The sequence below is a fragment of the Erinaceus europaeus genome, chromosome 8, assembly GCF_950295315.1.
Source record: "Erinaceus europaeus chromosome 8, mEriEur2.1, whole genome shotgun sequence".
Lineage (NCBI taxonomy): Eukaryota > Metazoa > Chordata > Mammalia > Eulipotyphla > Erinaceidae > Erinaceus > Erinaceus europaeus.
Window position 1 is genome coordinate 85,132,377 of NC_080169.1, and position 13,990 is coordinate 85,146,366.

General features: G+C 36.0%; 1 protein-coding gene across 1 annotated transcript in view; it reads right to left on the reverse strand.

The window, feature by feature from the left end:
• The window catches only part of TFEC (transcription factor EC), a 74,211-nt gene that overhangs the window by 36,150 nt on the left and 24,071 nt on the right, over nucleotides 1-13,990 (reverse strand). Inside the window, exon 2 of the mRNA XM_060196474.1 lies at nucleotides 4,941-5,189. Within this exon, the coding sequence (XP_060052457.1) occupies nucleotides 4,941-5,189 (249 nt within the window). The remainder of the gene's footprint in view (nucleotides 1-4,940; nucleotides 5,190-13,990) is intronic.

A 13,990-nucleotide genomic window follows, 5' to 3' on the forward strand; every position in this document is an offset into this window, starting at 1 on the left:
CTTATTTAGTCATATGTATATGTATATATATGATAGAAAATTTTTTAGTAACTGGAGATACAAACATGAATAAGATATGATACTTCTCATGAGGTAATTCAAAGTCTAAAGAAAAGCAAGATGATGAATCATTAAATTGTAGGATGTACTGTGAAAACATATAAGTAGCATCTTTATGAAGTACATGTTACCATGAAAACCTAGCCCAGAGACTACCATAAAATAATAAAATAAAAATAAAATAAAATGGGAGTCGGGTGGTATCGCAGCAGGTTAAGCGCAGATGGTACAAAGCGCAAGGACCCGCTCAAAAATCTGGTTCGAAGCCCCAGGGTTCGAGCCCTAGGCTCCCAACCTGCAGGGAAGTCACTTCACAAGTGGTGAAGCAGGTCTGCAGGTGTCTATCTTTCTCTCCCCCTCTCTGCCTCCCCTCCTCTCTCAATCTCTCTCTGTCCTATCCAACATCATTGACTACAATAAAACAAGGGCAACATAGTGGAATAAATAAATATTAAAAAAAATAAAAATAATAAAATAAAATAAAACACCTTAAAGAAAAAAACATGAAAAGAATTTTGAGGAGTTGGACTTATTTGGCTTGGATATTGTGTGAGTAATAGGTAAATAAATGAAGAAATGATAAAAGAAATAACCTGACTGCCATGAAAATCTCTTTGTGAATACACCAAACACCACAGGATTGATTACAGATTTGATGAAAAGTGTGGAAAGATTCCATTTTCCATGAGTACAAATTTTGATTTTATCTTAGAAATACCCATATTATAGGGGACCGGGCAGTAGCACAGTGGGATAAGTGCACAGGGTGCAAAGCACAAAAACCAGTAAAAGGATTCCAGTTTGAGCTCCTGGCTCCCCACCTGCAGCAAGGTCGCCTCACAAGTGGTAAAACAGATCTGCAGGTGTCTGTCTTCCCCTCCTCTCTCAATTTCTCTCTGGCCTATCCAACAACAACAGCAAGGGCGACAAAAATGAAAAAAAAAAAAAAGTCTCCAGAAGCAAAAAAAAAAAAAGAATGAACACTTAAAAAATAATAAAATAATGTCACATCCTTAAAAAAAAAAATAAATAAATACCCATATTATAAAAGGGTTTTTAAAATTTTATTCACCAAGTAACTTCAAATTCCAACCAGCCTCCCTTCCCTGTCCTGAATGTCATAATCCTTTCATAAATTTATTCTGTGGTTACTATGGTTTATGAGGTTTTCTCCAAATTGATGAATTCCCTTCTAAAATTAGAGGAAGACCACATTACATAAAAAAATATATAAAAGCATCAAAACATCTTATTATCTCCTTAGACTCTACTTGCCTAAAATTCAAATACCAAAACTTTTGAAGGTCTGGCGAGAGATAGTATAGTGGTAATATAAAAGGCAACAACATTCCCAGGTTCAATTCCCAGCATCAGACCTCAGAGATAATCAGGCAAAAGCAAATAAACAAAAACAATATCGTCTTCAAAATGTACAAGGTTCATGAGACAGTTTAAAGGTTAAGACTTGAAACTTAGCAAGTGTAGGTCTAACATTAAAAGGTCTGACTATAAGTACTGTATATTTTCCTAATACAGAAAGTATTTAGGAAAAACACAACATTGCATGCAATTTAGTTACTAAAGATAAGAAGATGATGTAATAATGACTGTATGACAGTCAAATTTAAAAAGGGCATACTGATAAAACTATAATTAATTGAATTCATTTATGACCAAATGGTAACACTGATGATAAAACACACACCTGCATACACACATATTTTAAAGTAAAAATCGTTTAAAAATGGATGTTTTGCCCATACTCATTGTGTACATTTTCCTTACTGGGGTGTTCAGTACTTCCCAGTCACACATACCCCAGGATACCACAAAAAGGTTCAGAAAAATTATGTAAATTCCTTTATAATATACTTTTATATAAATGAAAAGGAAGTTGTGTGCCTATGGAATAAAAATATTTAATAAAATAATTTAACTTGTTTTCTCACTGTTTAGGAAACATTTTCTAAGATATATAATAAAATCATTTTAGAGGATTTGCTTAGAACTGACTGGCATATTTATATCTTTTGGGATTTGTTTTTTCTTTCAGAAATCAATCTTCCACAAAAGGAAGTGAACTTTGAAAAAAGGTGACTAAAATAAATTGTATTGGGTGTAATCCTAATACTTACTGTACAGATGATTTTCATCCTACATGTATTTTTCTGATCTTCAGAAAGTAAGTAGAAAACCTTCATTTTTTTCTTTTGGAAAAATTTGATATACCTATTACTGAAAAGTTTAAGTAAATATATATGCAGAGATTTATATTAAGTTTTGGATCTTGAAGAGTCTTGTTTTGGGTTGTTTTATTTTTCATTAAATAATTTATCAGTCCCTGATTCTAATTATTTTCTCTTTTTCAGATTAGCACCAAATTTACAAAATAAGAGCAAAACAAAACAAACTCACTCTATCATTTGCAATTCAAATAATAGAATACTGAATACTGAGCACTAACTACTCTTTCAGGCCTGGAGACTACAGACTAAATAACAAAACACACAAAGAGACAAAAAAGGAACAGGGGTCATTAATAATCTCCCTATATGTAGATTTGGAGATTAAATCTTAGAGTTCAAAAAACTGTGACTCCATTACAAATTAAGAAAATAAAGAATGGATCTGAGAGTCGATTTTGAGATATTAGAGGAAGTCTTTCTTTCCCCAGTTGTATCTTTTTCTCAACTATATTTATTTTTGAATACTTATGAAGTTTTGTATCTGAGAATGTGACAATAACTGTAAGGGAAAGCTAAGGTGACACTTGAACTGTTTGTGGTATATTGCACCAAAGCAAAGGATTCTGGGAAAACAGGGAAAGTGACAGGATAAAAGAACAATGGGGATGGGGAAAAGGAAGAAACTGAAAAAGAGAGTAAGTGGGGGAGAGAGAGAAAGAGAGAGGAGAGAATAGAAAAGGAAGGAAAGGAAGAAAGGGAGGAAGGAGGGAAGAAATGAAGGAAAGAAGGAAGGAAGAAAGGAAGGAAGGAAGGAAGGAAGGAAGGAAGGAAGGAAGGAAGGAAGGAAGGGAGGGAGGGAGGGAAGGAAAAGAGAGAGAAAGAAAGAAAGAAAGAAAGAAAGAAAGAAAGAAAGAAAGAAAGAAAGGAAGGAAGAAAGAAAGAAAGGAAGAAAAACTCATGGGCAGACCATTTCTATTCATGACTCTCTTGTATTCTGTCCCATGAGCTTTCATTGCACTTCAATATTATTTCTGCATGATTTCTTTTTTTTTAATATTTATTTATTCATTTTCCCTTTATTTTTGCCCTTGTTGTTTTATTGTTGTAGTTATTGTTGTTGATGATGTCTTCATTGTTGGATAGGACAGACAGAAATGGAGAGAGGAGGGAGAGACAGAGAGGGAGAGAAAGATAGACACCTGCAGACCTGCTTCACTACTTGTGAAGCGACTCCCCTGCAGGTGGGGAGCCGGGGGCTGGAACCGGGATCCCCTCGCTGGTCCTTGTGCTTTGTGCCACCTGCGCTTAACCGCTACACTACCGCAGGACTTCCACTGCATGATTTCTACATTGTATCTTTTTATTAAAAAGTACTTTACAAAAAGTCACAATAAAAATAAACTCCAAGGGGTCAGGTGGTGGCGCACCTGGTTGAGTACACATGTTACAGAGCACAAGGACCTGAGTTCGAGCCCCAGCCCCCACCTGCATGGGGGAAGCTTCTCGAGTGTAAAGCAGCGCTGCAGGTGTCTCTCTGTCTCTCTTCCTCTCTATCTCCCCCGTCCTCTCAGTTTCTGGCTGTCTCTATCCAATAAGCAAATAAAGATAAAAAATAATAATAATAAAATAAACTCCATACAACTAGACAATCTTACAGTTTTTTTATCCTTGAGTAGTAATTAAATACATTGTTATTTAGTAAGTGTTAAAAATAGAAATGAATGAATAGTAAAATATAAATAATGAAGAGGATTTCAGAAATTATATTTTACTACGCATTGACTTTATTCTAATAAATATTTGTAGAATACATTTACTGCTAAACAATTTTTGCTTTATTTTACTAGGTATTAGGGATAATATAACTATTCATAAACATTCTTAAAGGTTTTATAATTTAGGCAAAACCTTAACACAAATCACTGTTAAAGTCGATTTTGTATTACATTGATACTTTTATTTTACTTTTATTTTTATTATTCCCTTTTGTTGCCCTTGATGTTTTATTGTTGTAGTTATTATTGATGTCTTGTTGTTGGATAGGACAGAGAGAAATGGCGAGAGGAGGGGAAGACAGAGAAGAGGAGCCAGGGGCTCGAACCAGGGTTCCTTGTGTCAGTCCTTGCACTTTGCACCACAGGTGTTTAACCCACTGTGCTACCAACTCCCCTTGTATTGATACTTATCAGAAATTAGTAAAAATGTATGGTCATGTTTTTTAATATAAAATAATTAATATGACTATAGTTACAGAAAATTAATATATAAAGACACAGCATTTTTAAATTTTCATTTGAAACTGTTACTATAAAATGTCTATATCAAATTTAAGTCCTTTTTTTTCTCCAAAACTTATAGAGGGCTGAGAGATAGCACTCTCAGTATAATGCACACTTTATCACACTTGATGATCCAAGTTCAAACTCTTGACACCACATAGGAGGCACAATACATAAGGAAATTTTCACCTGTGCTGTGGTGTCTCTTCTCTCTGTCTCTTTCTTCCTCTCTGTTTTTCTCTGAGATTGAAAGATACAAAAGAATAGAGAGTAAACCACTGGGATCATAGTACCCACACAAGTGTAACAACCAAGTAAATCTCTAGTAGAAATATATATATATATATATATATATATATATATATATATATATATATATATATGGTGGATTTTCATAAGCAGACATTAGACATACATGCCATTCTGCATTCTTATCTTCTTTTCCAGGAATTATCAACTTGGCAAATGGATCTGCAGTGAGATGAGCATTATTCTCTGAAGCTGGATGTCTCTGGTGTATCAGAAATGCACTACTTGTTGGGGGGTAAGGCTGTTTAAGAGTCTGGTTTATGATCTGATGGTCAAGAGTCATGAAGGGTTTAATTTGCTGTCTCTCAACTTTCTGTAGCTGAACCCTTGCAGGATTTTCCAGATGGGATGTAACCTATAAAATAGAAATAAAATAAGTGCAATGTGCAACATCTTTTGATAAATATGAGTTCAACTTTCAGCAAGAAAATTTTGACAACAAATAAAATGCACTAGCTTTTCTCAACTGTATTGTCTGTGCTTCTGTCATAATTTGCATGTGATATTAACAACTATTGCTTTGAAGAATTCAATTTATATTAGACAGGAGGTGAAACTTGGACTGGCTGTGGTGTACCGCAGCAGAGCTAATGATGCTGGGGTGGGGGTGGGGAAGGATGGGAAAGGATGGAGAGGTTAATGGGGGTTCATGGGTCCCAGTGTACAATAGAGACGAAGGGCATAAGTTGGAGATGAAACTGTTGTATAGACATCTTTCATAGGGAGACAAAAAAAATGGCTATGTGGCGACAACTATTTTGTAAACAAATATCAACCCAATTAAACATTTTGGAAAAAACGTTAACCAAATCTATAATGGTATCCCTTAAAATAATATACAACTGAAACAAAAATTGTGGGTAAATATGTAATAGTTTTGAGACTCTAAAAAAGTAATCATTGTTATTTACCATCTAAACAACTGTCTAGTACTGCAAAAATTCCTTTTTTAAAACACAGACTTAAAATCCTGGGTGTCTTCAGTCAAGTTCTCATTCTTAATGATATACCATTATTTGTGTAAGAACAAGTTTAAGAGTCTTTAGCTTTCCTTTGAAAGCCTTTGCAAATAGTATATCCTAGCAATCCCCTTTATATTTACTTTGCTGTAAGGTGGCTTCTAACAGTTTCCTCAAGTGGCCTATATTTAAACCTATTTAATATTTCCCTCATGTTAAACAATAGTAAAGACTGCTGTACAGTGCTTATTTTTCCTTTTATTTCAGTTACACAAACTACTCTTTAAATCCCTTAACGTGCATTAGCCCAGATAAATAGCCTTTACAAAGTATTTTGCATTTAAATTAGCTGGTTTGGGGTACAATATTGCAGTAGTTACTTTAGTTTAATTCTGTTATGCTGACATTTTTGCATTATTTTAATTGTACTTCCATAAAATAATTTCTCAGTCATATAAAAAAGATTAAGATTGGTAATAAAGAGTACACGTATTACTAATTATACTGCTATGAGCTTTAAAGTTGTAAAATAACATTTTATTAATATGCTGGTGGCAATTTTTAGGGTAGCTATTTAGATAATCCTACAGGTTTAAGTTAATCCTTCTTAATTGTATACATTTACAAAATATGCATTATAACTATTTACAAATCTGAACAATCTCTCAAACTATGTCACTGAATACTAAAGAGTATTGCACAGCTATAGATGGAAAACACATCTTATAAGAAAAATATGTCAGGTTGAAATTATAACCTTAATTAACTAATTTACTTTTTTCCCACTGATTATAAAATCCTGCTATAGCTCACAAACTGCATTTTGTGATACAGCAAGAGGGCAGAAGAAGTTGTAGCTATCATCCCAAGGTTATGGGATTTTACAAACTAGTTGGATAGTATTAATATCAACTGCAATGAAAATAATAATAATAACATGGGATAGGTAATAGGAGTTGTGTCTCATAATTTAAAAACATTACTTAAGTTAATCCTCATTATAAATTTATTTGTTAAGTACCATTAATTTGCCCATTTCACTAGAGATGAGACTACCGACACTGGTATTTCACTAGTAAAAATGGAAGCTAGAAAATAGAGCCTGTTCCCTAAACACTGTACAACCAGAGAGCTCACCAAGTAAATCACCAATATCATGTAAAAATGCTAATTGTCAACTGGAGAAGCTCTAGTGTTCATTCTGTCTATCTATTTATCAATCATCTATCTATTTCTATCTCTACCTTTTCAATGAAGCACATTAGTATATCAGTTAAACCGTGTGGAGTTGATTTTAAAGTGCTTTGGAATGGTCAGCATCTGAAGACAAAGCTGTAAAACTACTGAAATTCTTTTCCAATGTTTCCATTATTTTGTGGGATAAAGGGAGAAAATTATAGGTTATCATTTTTCATTTACATACTTAAAGAAAATTTTACGAGTGCTAAAAGTGTGCACTGAGCAACTATTATCCTTATGGTACGAAACAGGTAACTATGAAGTCTGCCTTCAATGAGATTGCATTCTAGTCAGTCTGGACAGGGAAGGAAAACTGAATTTTCCAAGAACAGGAACTGTGCTTATCTTTCTGAGTATTGCCCTGACATACTTTTGTCATGACCCAGATGTATACATACAGCAAGCACCTAAAAATGTTTATTTATGTGTTTAATGAATGAATGAAAGCATGGAGTATAAAGTATCATGATCACAGAGAGCTTTAGTAGATCCACCAGAGAGTTAGAAAAATTCTGTAGTTAGAGTAGCAAAGCATTCCATCTAGAAAGCTGGAACAGGTGCTTATTGTGATTTGGTACAGTACTCAGCCCAAGAGATTAAGATCACTCAAACATAAGGATATTTTACTACTGAAAATAAGAAGTACTGTCACTAAGCTTCTACATTATGTTTAATTTTTTGTATATGTGCAGGAATCCATCTTATCTCACTTTAAGTTATTTACTTACAGTGTTCTTATTTTTCAAATATAAGGCAATAAAGTTATAAATAAGGTAATAGAGTTTTACTCTAGAAAATGTCAGATAAAGATGAATATTATCTTCAAGTACAAAATCTAACCATGAGCAACCTTACAAGCAAGGAAAAATAAAAGAAAGTAAATTATTAGTTAGAATCTTATTAAATTGCAGGAACTGGAAATTTTCAGTTTACAAAATATTGGTTCAACTAGCAAGTGTTATTTGTTTGAACTAATTTTATTAAAAAGTAATATTTGGGGCCAAGTAGTGGAACACCTGGTGAGCACACAAGTTACAGTGCACAAGGACCTGAGTTCAAGGCCCCAGCCACGCCACCTGCCTGGGGAAAGTTTCTCGAGTGGTGAAGCAGCATTGCAGGTGTCTCTCTATCTCTCTCCCTCTCAATATCCCCTCCCTCTCAATTTCTGGTTGTCTCTGCCCAAAAAGAAAATAAAGATAATAGAAATTTAAATAAATTTAAATAAATTTAAAAATAATGATTTACTGTAAACCCCATCGATCTGATCTGGGGCCCATATTCAGCATAGGAGCCTAAGTAAATTAGGCATCCTTGTAGGTCTGAGCTCACATTCTGTGGTCATGGCTAGGAACATTCCACATTGCACTAAATTAAAGACCATCTTTCTCAGGTGGTAGGTATTTTATCCAACTTCCCTTTGGAGAATGGAACAGTCCCTATGATTGTTGATCCACATAAAGCGGAGGTCCTTAGATGATGCCACATCCCGACGAATATCTGGCGATGTTGCTAAGAACTGGCAGCCATGGAACCAGGGTGGAACAGATGGTTCCAGAAATTATCCTCATGGAGGAATATAATTTGGAATCGAGCAAGTGGACATGGGGGCTACGGAACCATTCTGGGGCACAGTATTCTGCCGTGGAATAGCATAATGCCAGAGATGATGATCGTAGTGTGGAAGCGCTCGTTCCCCATGAGGAGCTGGCCAGTCTTGCAATGATGTTATTCCTCGCGCCCACCTTTGCTGCAGTTTTTATGAGATGTTCGTGAAATGACAGAGTGCGATCAAGAGTAACACCAAGATTGACTTAGCAACATCACCCCGCCAGATATTCGTCGGGATGTGGCATCATCTAAGTTCATTTCCCACGTCTATGCTCGACCGGACCTGCCAATATACGCGGATATCTTCGTCCACCCTGTCCAACGCTTGACGTCTCGTCATCCAATCTGGTCTCCTACGCCTACACTGAACTTCTCTGTTCCAGACTCTTGGAAACAGAGTTGGCAGTCAGCTGAGGTAAAGAACAAACACCTCATCACAGACCCCTGCAAGCGTCAACCCTGCTTTGACCTGGCACGTTATGATTGGGCCCTCCTCAATCGCTATCAAACAGGCCATGGCCGGTGTGCTGCTATGTTCCATCGCTGGGGAGCCAGAGATGACCCGAACTGCCCCTGTGGCTACAGACAGACTATGACCCACATAGTCAATGACTGCCACCTCTCCAGATTCAAAGGAGGTCTCGAAACTTTACATCAGGGAGTCGGGCTGTAGCGCAGCGGGTTAAGCGCAGGTGGCGCAAAGCACAAGGACCGGCATAAGGATCCCGGTTCGAACCCCGGCTCCCCACCTGCAGGGGAGTCGCTTCACAGGCGGTGAAGCAGGTCTGCAGGTGTCTGTCTTTCTCTCCTCCTCTCTGTCTTCCCCTCCTCTCTCCATTTCTCTCTGTCCTATCCAACAACAACAACAACAATAATAACTACAACAAAAAAACAACAAGGGCAACAAAAGGGAATAAATAAATAAAATAAATATTTAAAAAAAAAAAAAAAAAAGAAACTTTACATCAGGCTCAACCTGATGCTGTTGACTGGCTACAGAAGAAGGGCAAACGCTAGAAGAAGAAGAAGGGGAGGTCCTACAGGGGCTCACAAAGGGGGTCATTATGTTGATCCTTATGGAGATGACCTAAGACAGTGGGGAGAGGGATATGTTAGAGGTCTAGGCCCATCATGTCTGTGTGGGCACCCCAAGACTCTCTGACTAGGACCCCATGTGATGGGTGGCCTGGTAGTGACTAAAGAGTCATCATTAAAATATGCCAGTCTCTTGCCCTTATTCAGCTTTTATAGTCTTACTTTGTTTGACAAGGTTAGCTTTGGAGTGATTGAGGAGGTAGGTGAGGAGAGATCTACCTTTAAGTAGATCTGTTTCATTATGTACTTTATGGTGTCTTTTTATTTCTTTTTACTCACTTGTTTCATTTATTGACTCACTGAAAACTATTGTGCACTTTTGCTTTAAGGTATATATTTTCCCCTAACATATGCTCTATCTCATGGGCCCTGGGTCTCTATCTAGGTTTGATGCTTTGTTAGGAAGTGCACCACCCAACACGGAATTAAAGAGTCCTATGAGCTAGGAAAGGCCTCACCAGAGTAATAAAGCTAAATGGTTGACATTCCATGCCTAACAGCTCTTGACACAGCCCTAAGTGAAATATGTCGAGGTGGTACTGGTTGCATTGCTGAGGTTGGATTTCCATAATTTCCTCATATTTGAGAGCTACTCTCTTCCCTGATAGAGCTTTCTAGTTCTTTTTCCAACTATGACACCGTCTCCACAGACAATAACCTGGGTCCACCTGCATAGTAGCTGTCAGGCTAAGGTGAAAACTAGTAAATCATGGGATCCTTGGAATATACCTAAAATAGACCTACTAGCTTTTACCAAAATGGAGACCCCCATCTTCACCTGTAATATTCTTGCCTTTAGGTTTATAATTGGTCAATAATTTGTTCTGCTTTATTTCTTAATTCTTTTTCAGACACCAGGTTCCAGATGGTACCATGATGCCAACCTGACTTCCCTGGGCAGACAACCCTATCAGTATGTCCTGGAGCCCTGCCTCCCCAGATCTTTGCCCCACTAGGAAAAGAGAGAGACATTCTGGGAGTATAAATCAACCTGCCAACACCCATGTTCAGCAGGGAAGCAATGACAGAAGCCAAACCTTCCACCTTCTGCACTCCATAATGATCCTGGGTCCATACTTCCAGAGGGATAAAGAAGAGGAAAGCTTTCAAAGGAGGGAATGGGATACAGAGTTCTGGTGGTGGTAATTGTGTGGAAATGTACCCTCTTATCCTATAGTCTTGCCAATACTTCCATTTAATAAATAAAAACTTAAACAAATAATGACTTAAAAGATAAGGGTTATCATATTTAAATTGTGATTTCTTCTTATGATAGAATTTTTTTAATTTTGTCATTGCAAGACTTCACAGTTCTGGCTGACATTTTCAAATAGAAGGAGAGAAACAAAGACAAGAGAGAGAAAGAGAGAGGTGGCAACACCAAAGCTCCCTCCAATGTGATGAAGACTGGGCTCAAACTTTGGTTCCACATATGGCAAAGCAGACACTCTCCCAGATGAGGTGTCTTTCCAAACCTCTAACATATTTCTAATTAATAAAGTAAGCTAGTCCTGAGGAAAAAAGAAATAGCTTAACAATATTAGAGGGTTTATAATTAGATTTTTATGGATGATTTGAATCATTAATGAATAAAATTTCATTTGCAATTTTTATAAAAGATAAAGTGAGATTAGTTTTATGTCCATATTTAAATTATTTCCTTAAGTTTAGTTTTATAGAAAACTCAGTGAGACTTGCCTGGAGGAGGTTTATTGGGCTGAGGGTGGGTGGGGGAAGTTCTGATGGGATAGCCTAAGGCATCATAGGGTGGAAAGATCGAAATCAGTTGGAAAAAGAATGGCTCAGTCATGAAGGAATCAATCTGCCATGTATATTCTTGATCAAATGTCCAAAGCATAGTAAGAACTACCTCAGGTAAAAAAAGCCAGATTTATAACTACAAAGGAATCTTATTTGACCTTGAAACAGAGCTTATAGCAAGCAGAATACAGTTTTCATTTTGCATCCAGTTACACTAGCTCTGGTGATCACCTTGACTAGACCATTGCCATATATCAATTGTATCAAACTAGGACTGATGTTAAATAGATAAAGTTGCCCTGGAGCTTCAGGCATGAAAGTCTTTTGTGTAACAATTATGCCACCTCCCATCACTTGTCTCTATATTAAAAAAAAAAAAAAAAAGGAAGGAAAGAATTAAAGAAGGGAGGGAGGGAGGATGTGAGGGGGGAAGGGCTAGGGTCATAGTATCTAGCAACTTCATTTCGGGGTATGTATCCCTAAAAAATTAAAATTAGAGACTGAAATTGTTAGATGCACATGCATATTCATAGTACCATTCTTATAATAGTAAAATAGCCCAAATATCCTTTGAAGAATGAAATGTGGCAAGTCCATAAGATGAAATATTATTCAACCGCTAAAAAGAAATTCTGACTCGTGGTGCATCTGCTGTACCACAGAAGAGCCTTTAAAGCATGATGCTAAGCATGATGAAATAAGTGAGTCAATAAAGAACAAATATTTCACAGTTCTAGCTATTTGTGTACCTATACTAGTCTAGTCACACTCATTGAAACAGAAAAAAAGAATGTTGATTGCCAATGACTAGGTGACAGGGCAATAAGGACTTGGTATTTAATCAGTTCAGTTCAGAGTTTCAGTTTTGGAAGATGAAAAATCCTTTAGGGGTGTTGGGAGGTAGTGCAGCGGGTTAAGCGCATGTGGCACAAAGCTCAAGGACTGGCTTAAGCATCCGGGTTTAGTCCTGGCTCCCCACCTACAGGGGAGTCACTTCACAACGTTGTTAATCATTATTAAATCACCGATAATAAATTAATTAAAACTGGCAACATGCTATTAAGTAACTATATTTGCATTGGATTTAAAATCTAGTAAGTAGAGAAGCAATCCAGTCGAGCAGTATTAACTAGTATCTTTACCCACATGGAGTCATTCTTATATCCACATTATTTTTATACAATGCCCCTAGATATGGGCTTTACCTACCCTGATTTATTTTTCAGTGTTCTACTCTATATTCTTTTCACCTAGTTTTTATGTTTCATAATGTGTCCAGTGAATAGGAGTATGTACTATATAAGAACACTTTTAAAAACACATTTATTTATTTATTCCCTTTTGTTGTCCTTGTTGTTTTATTGTTTTATTGCTGCTTCACCACCTGTGAAGCAACTCCCTTGTAGGTGGGGAGCCAGGGACTCGAACCGAGATTCTTGTGCTGGTCCTTGCACTTTGCGCCACATACACTTAACCCGCTGAGCTACTGCCGGACTCCCATAAGAACACTTTTTTGAAAACAAATTAGTTATACCAAAGAAAAAAGGAAATATTAAAGGATTCTACCAACCCTCTAACTCCCTATATATAGCATTATCTATATGTATCATAGCTCAAATACTGCTAAATGTTATACAAATAGTTTTGAACAAAATTTATCAAATATATATTGGATTCTATAAAAATGTGGTCATTTTATAAAGAAATCATAAGATAATGACAAAAACTGTCAACTAGTTCTTTCACTATTCACTCAGCAAACAATTACTGAGAACTTTCTAGTTGCTAAAAAAAAAAAAAATCATGGGAAAGTCACAAAAAGCAGGTCTTTAAGCCAAGTATCAATATCCACTTGGAGACCATTTATCTAAACTGAGTATTGGGAACATGAAAAGAGATGAGATACCTCTGGTAATGACGTTTTGAAACTCAAAATTAAAACTCAAACATTACACATCCAATTATCTCAGTAAGACTCTCATAGTCATTAATTTGTCTAGTCAAATAAACCTATCTGACAAATACTGTTTTTTTTTTACATAATAGCATGTGTAGACTATTTGCATAAACAGAAATATATATACAGACAGAAATGAGCTGATTATATTTCTGGTGACTGTAAATAGAAATACATGCACTACCAACACACACACACACATCAAAGAGCAAGACAGTCTCATTCACTATAATATGACAATCCTTATTTAATTTTGTTAATTTGTAAGAATCTTGAATTTAATAAATGACATAAAAGCTTGGGCTTCACAAGTGAGTAATAGGTAACTATAAATTATGTTCTTATATCAGAATTTTGTAAGAGGAAATCTATTTTGGGGGACTTATGGATCTACTACCTCCTAGGTATCTAATCATAAAATCCACATGACACTTGTTAATGTTCTGCAGTAAAGATTAATAACTCATTTCTTCAAATTTTACTTTCTTCACAGCCATCTTTGGATATGATACATCCATAAATCTCATCTTGACTAAA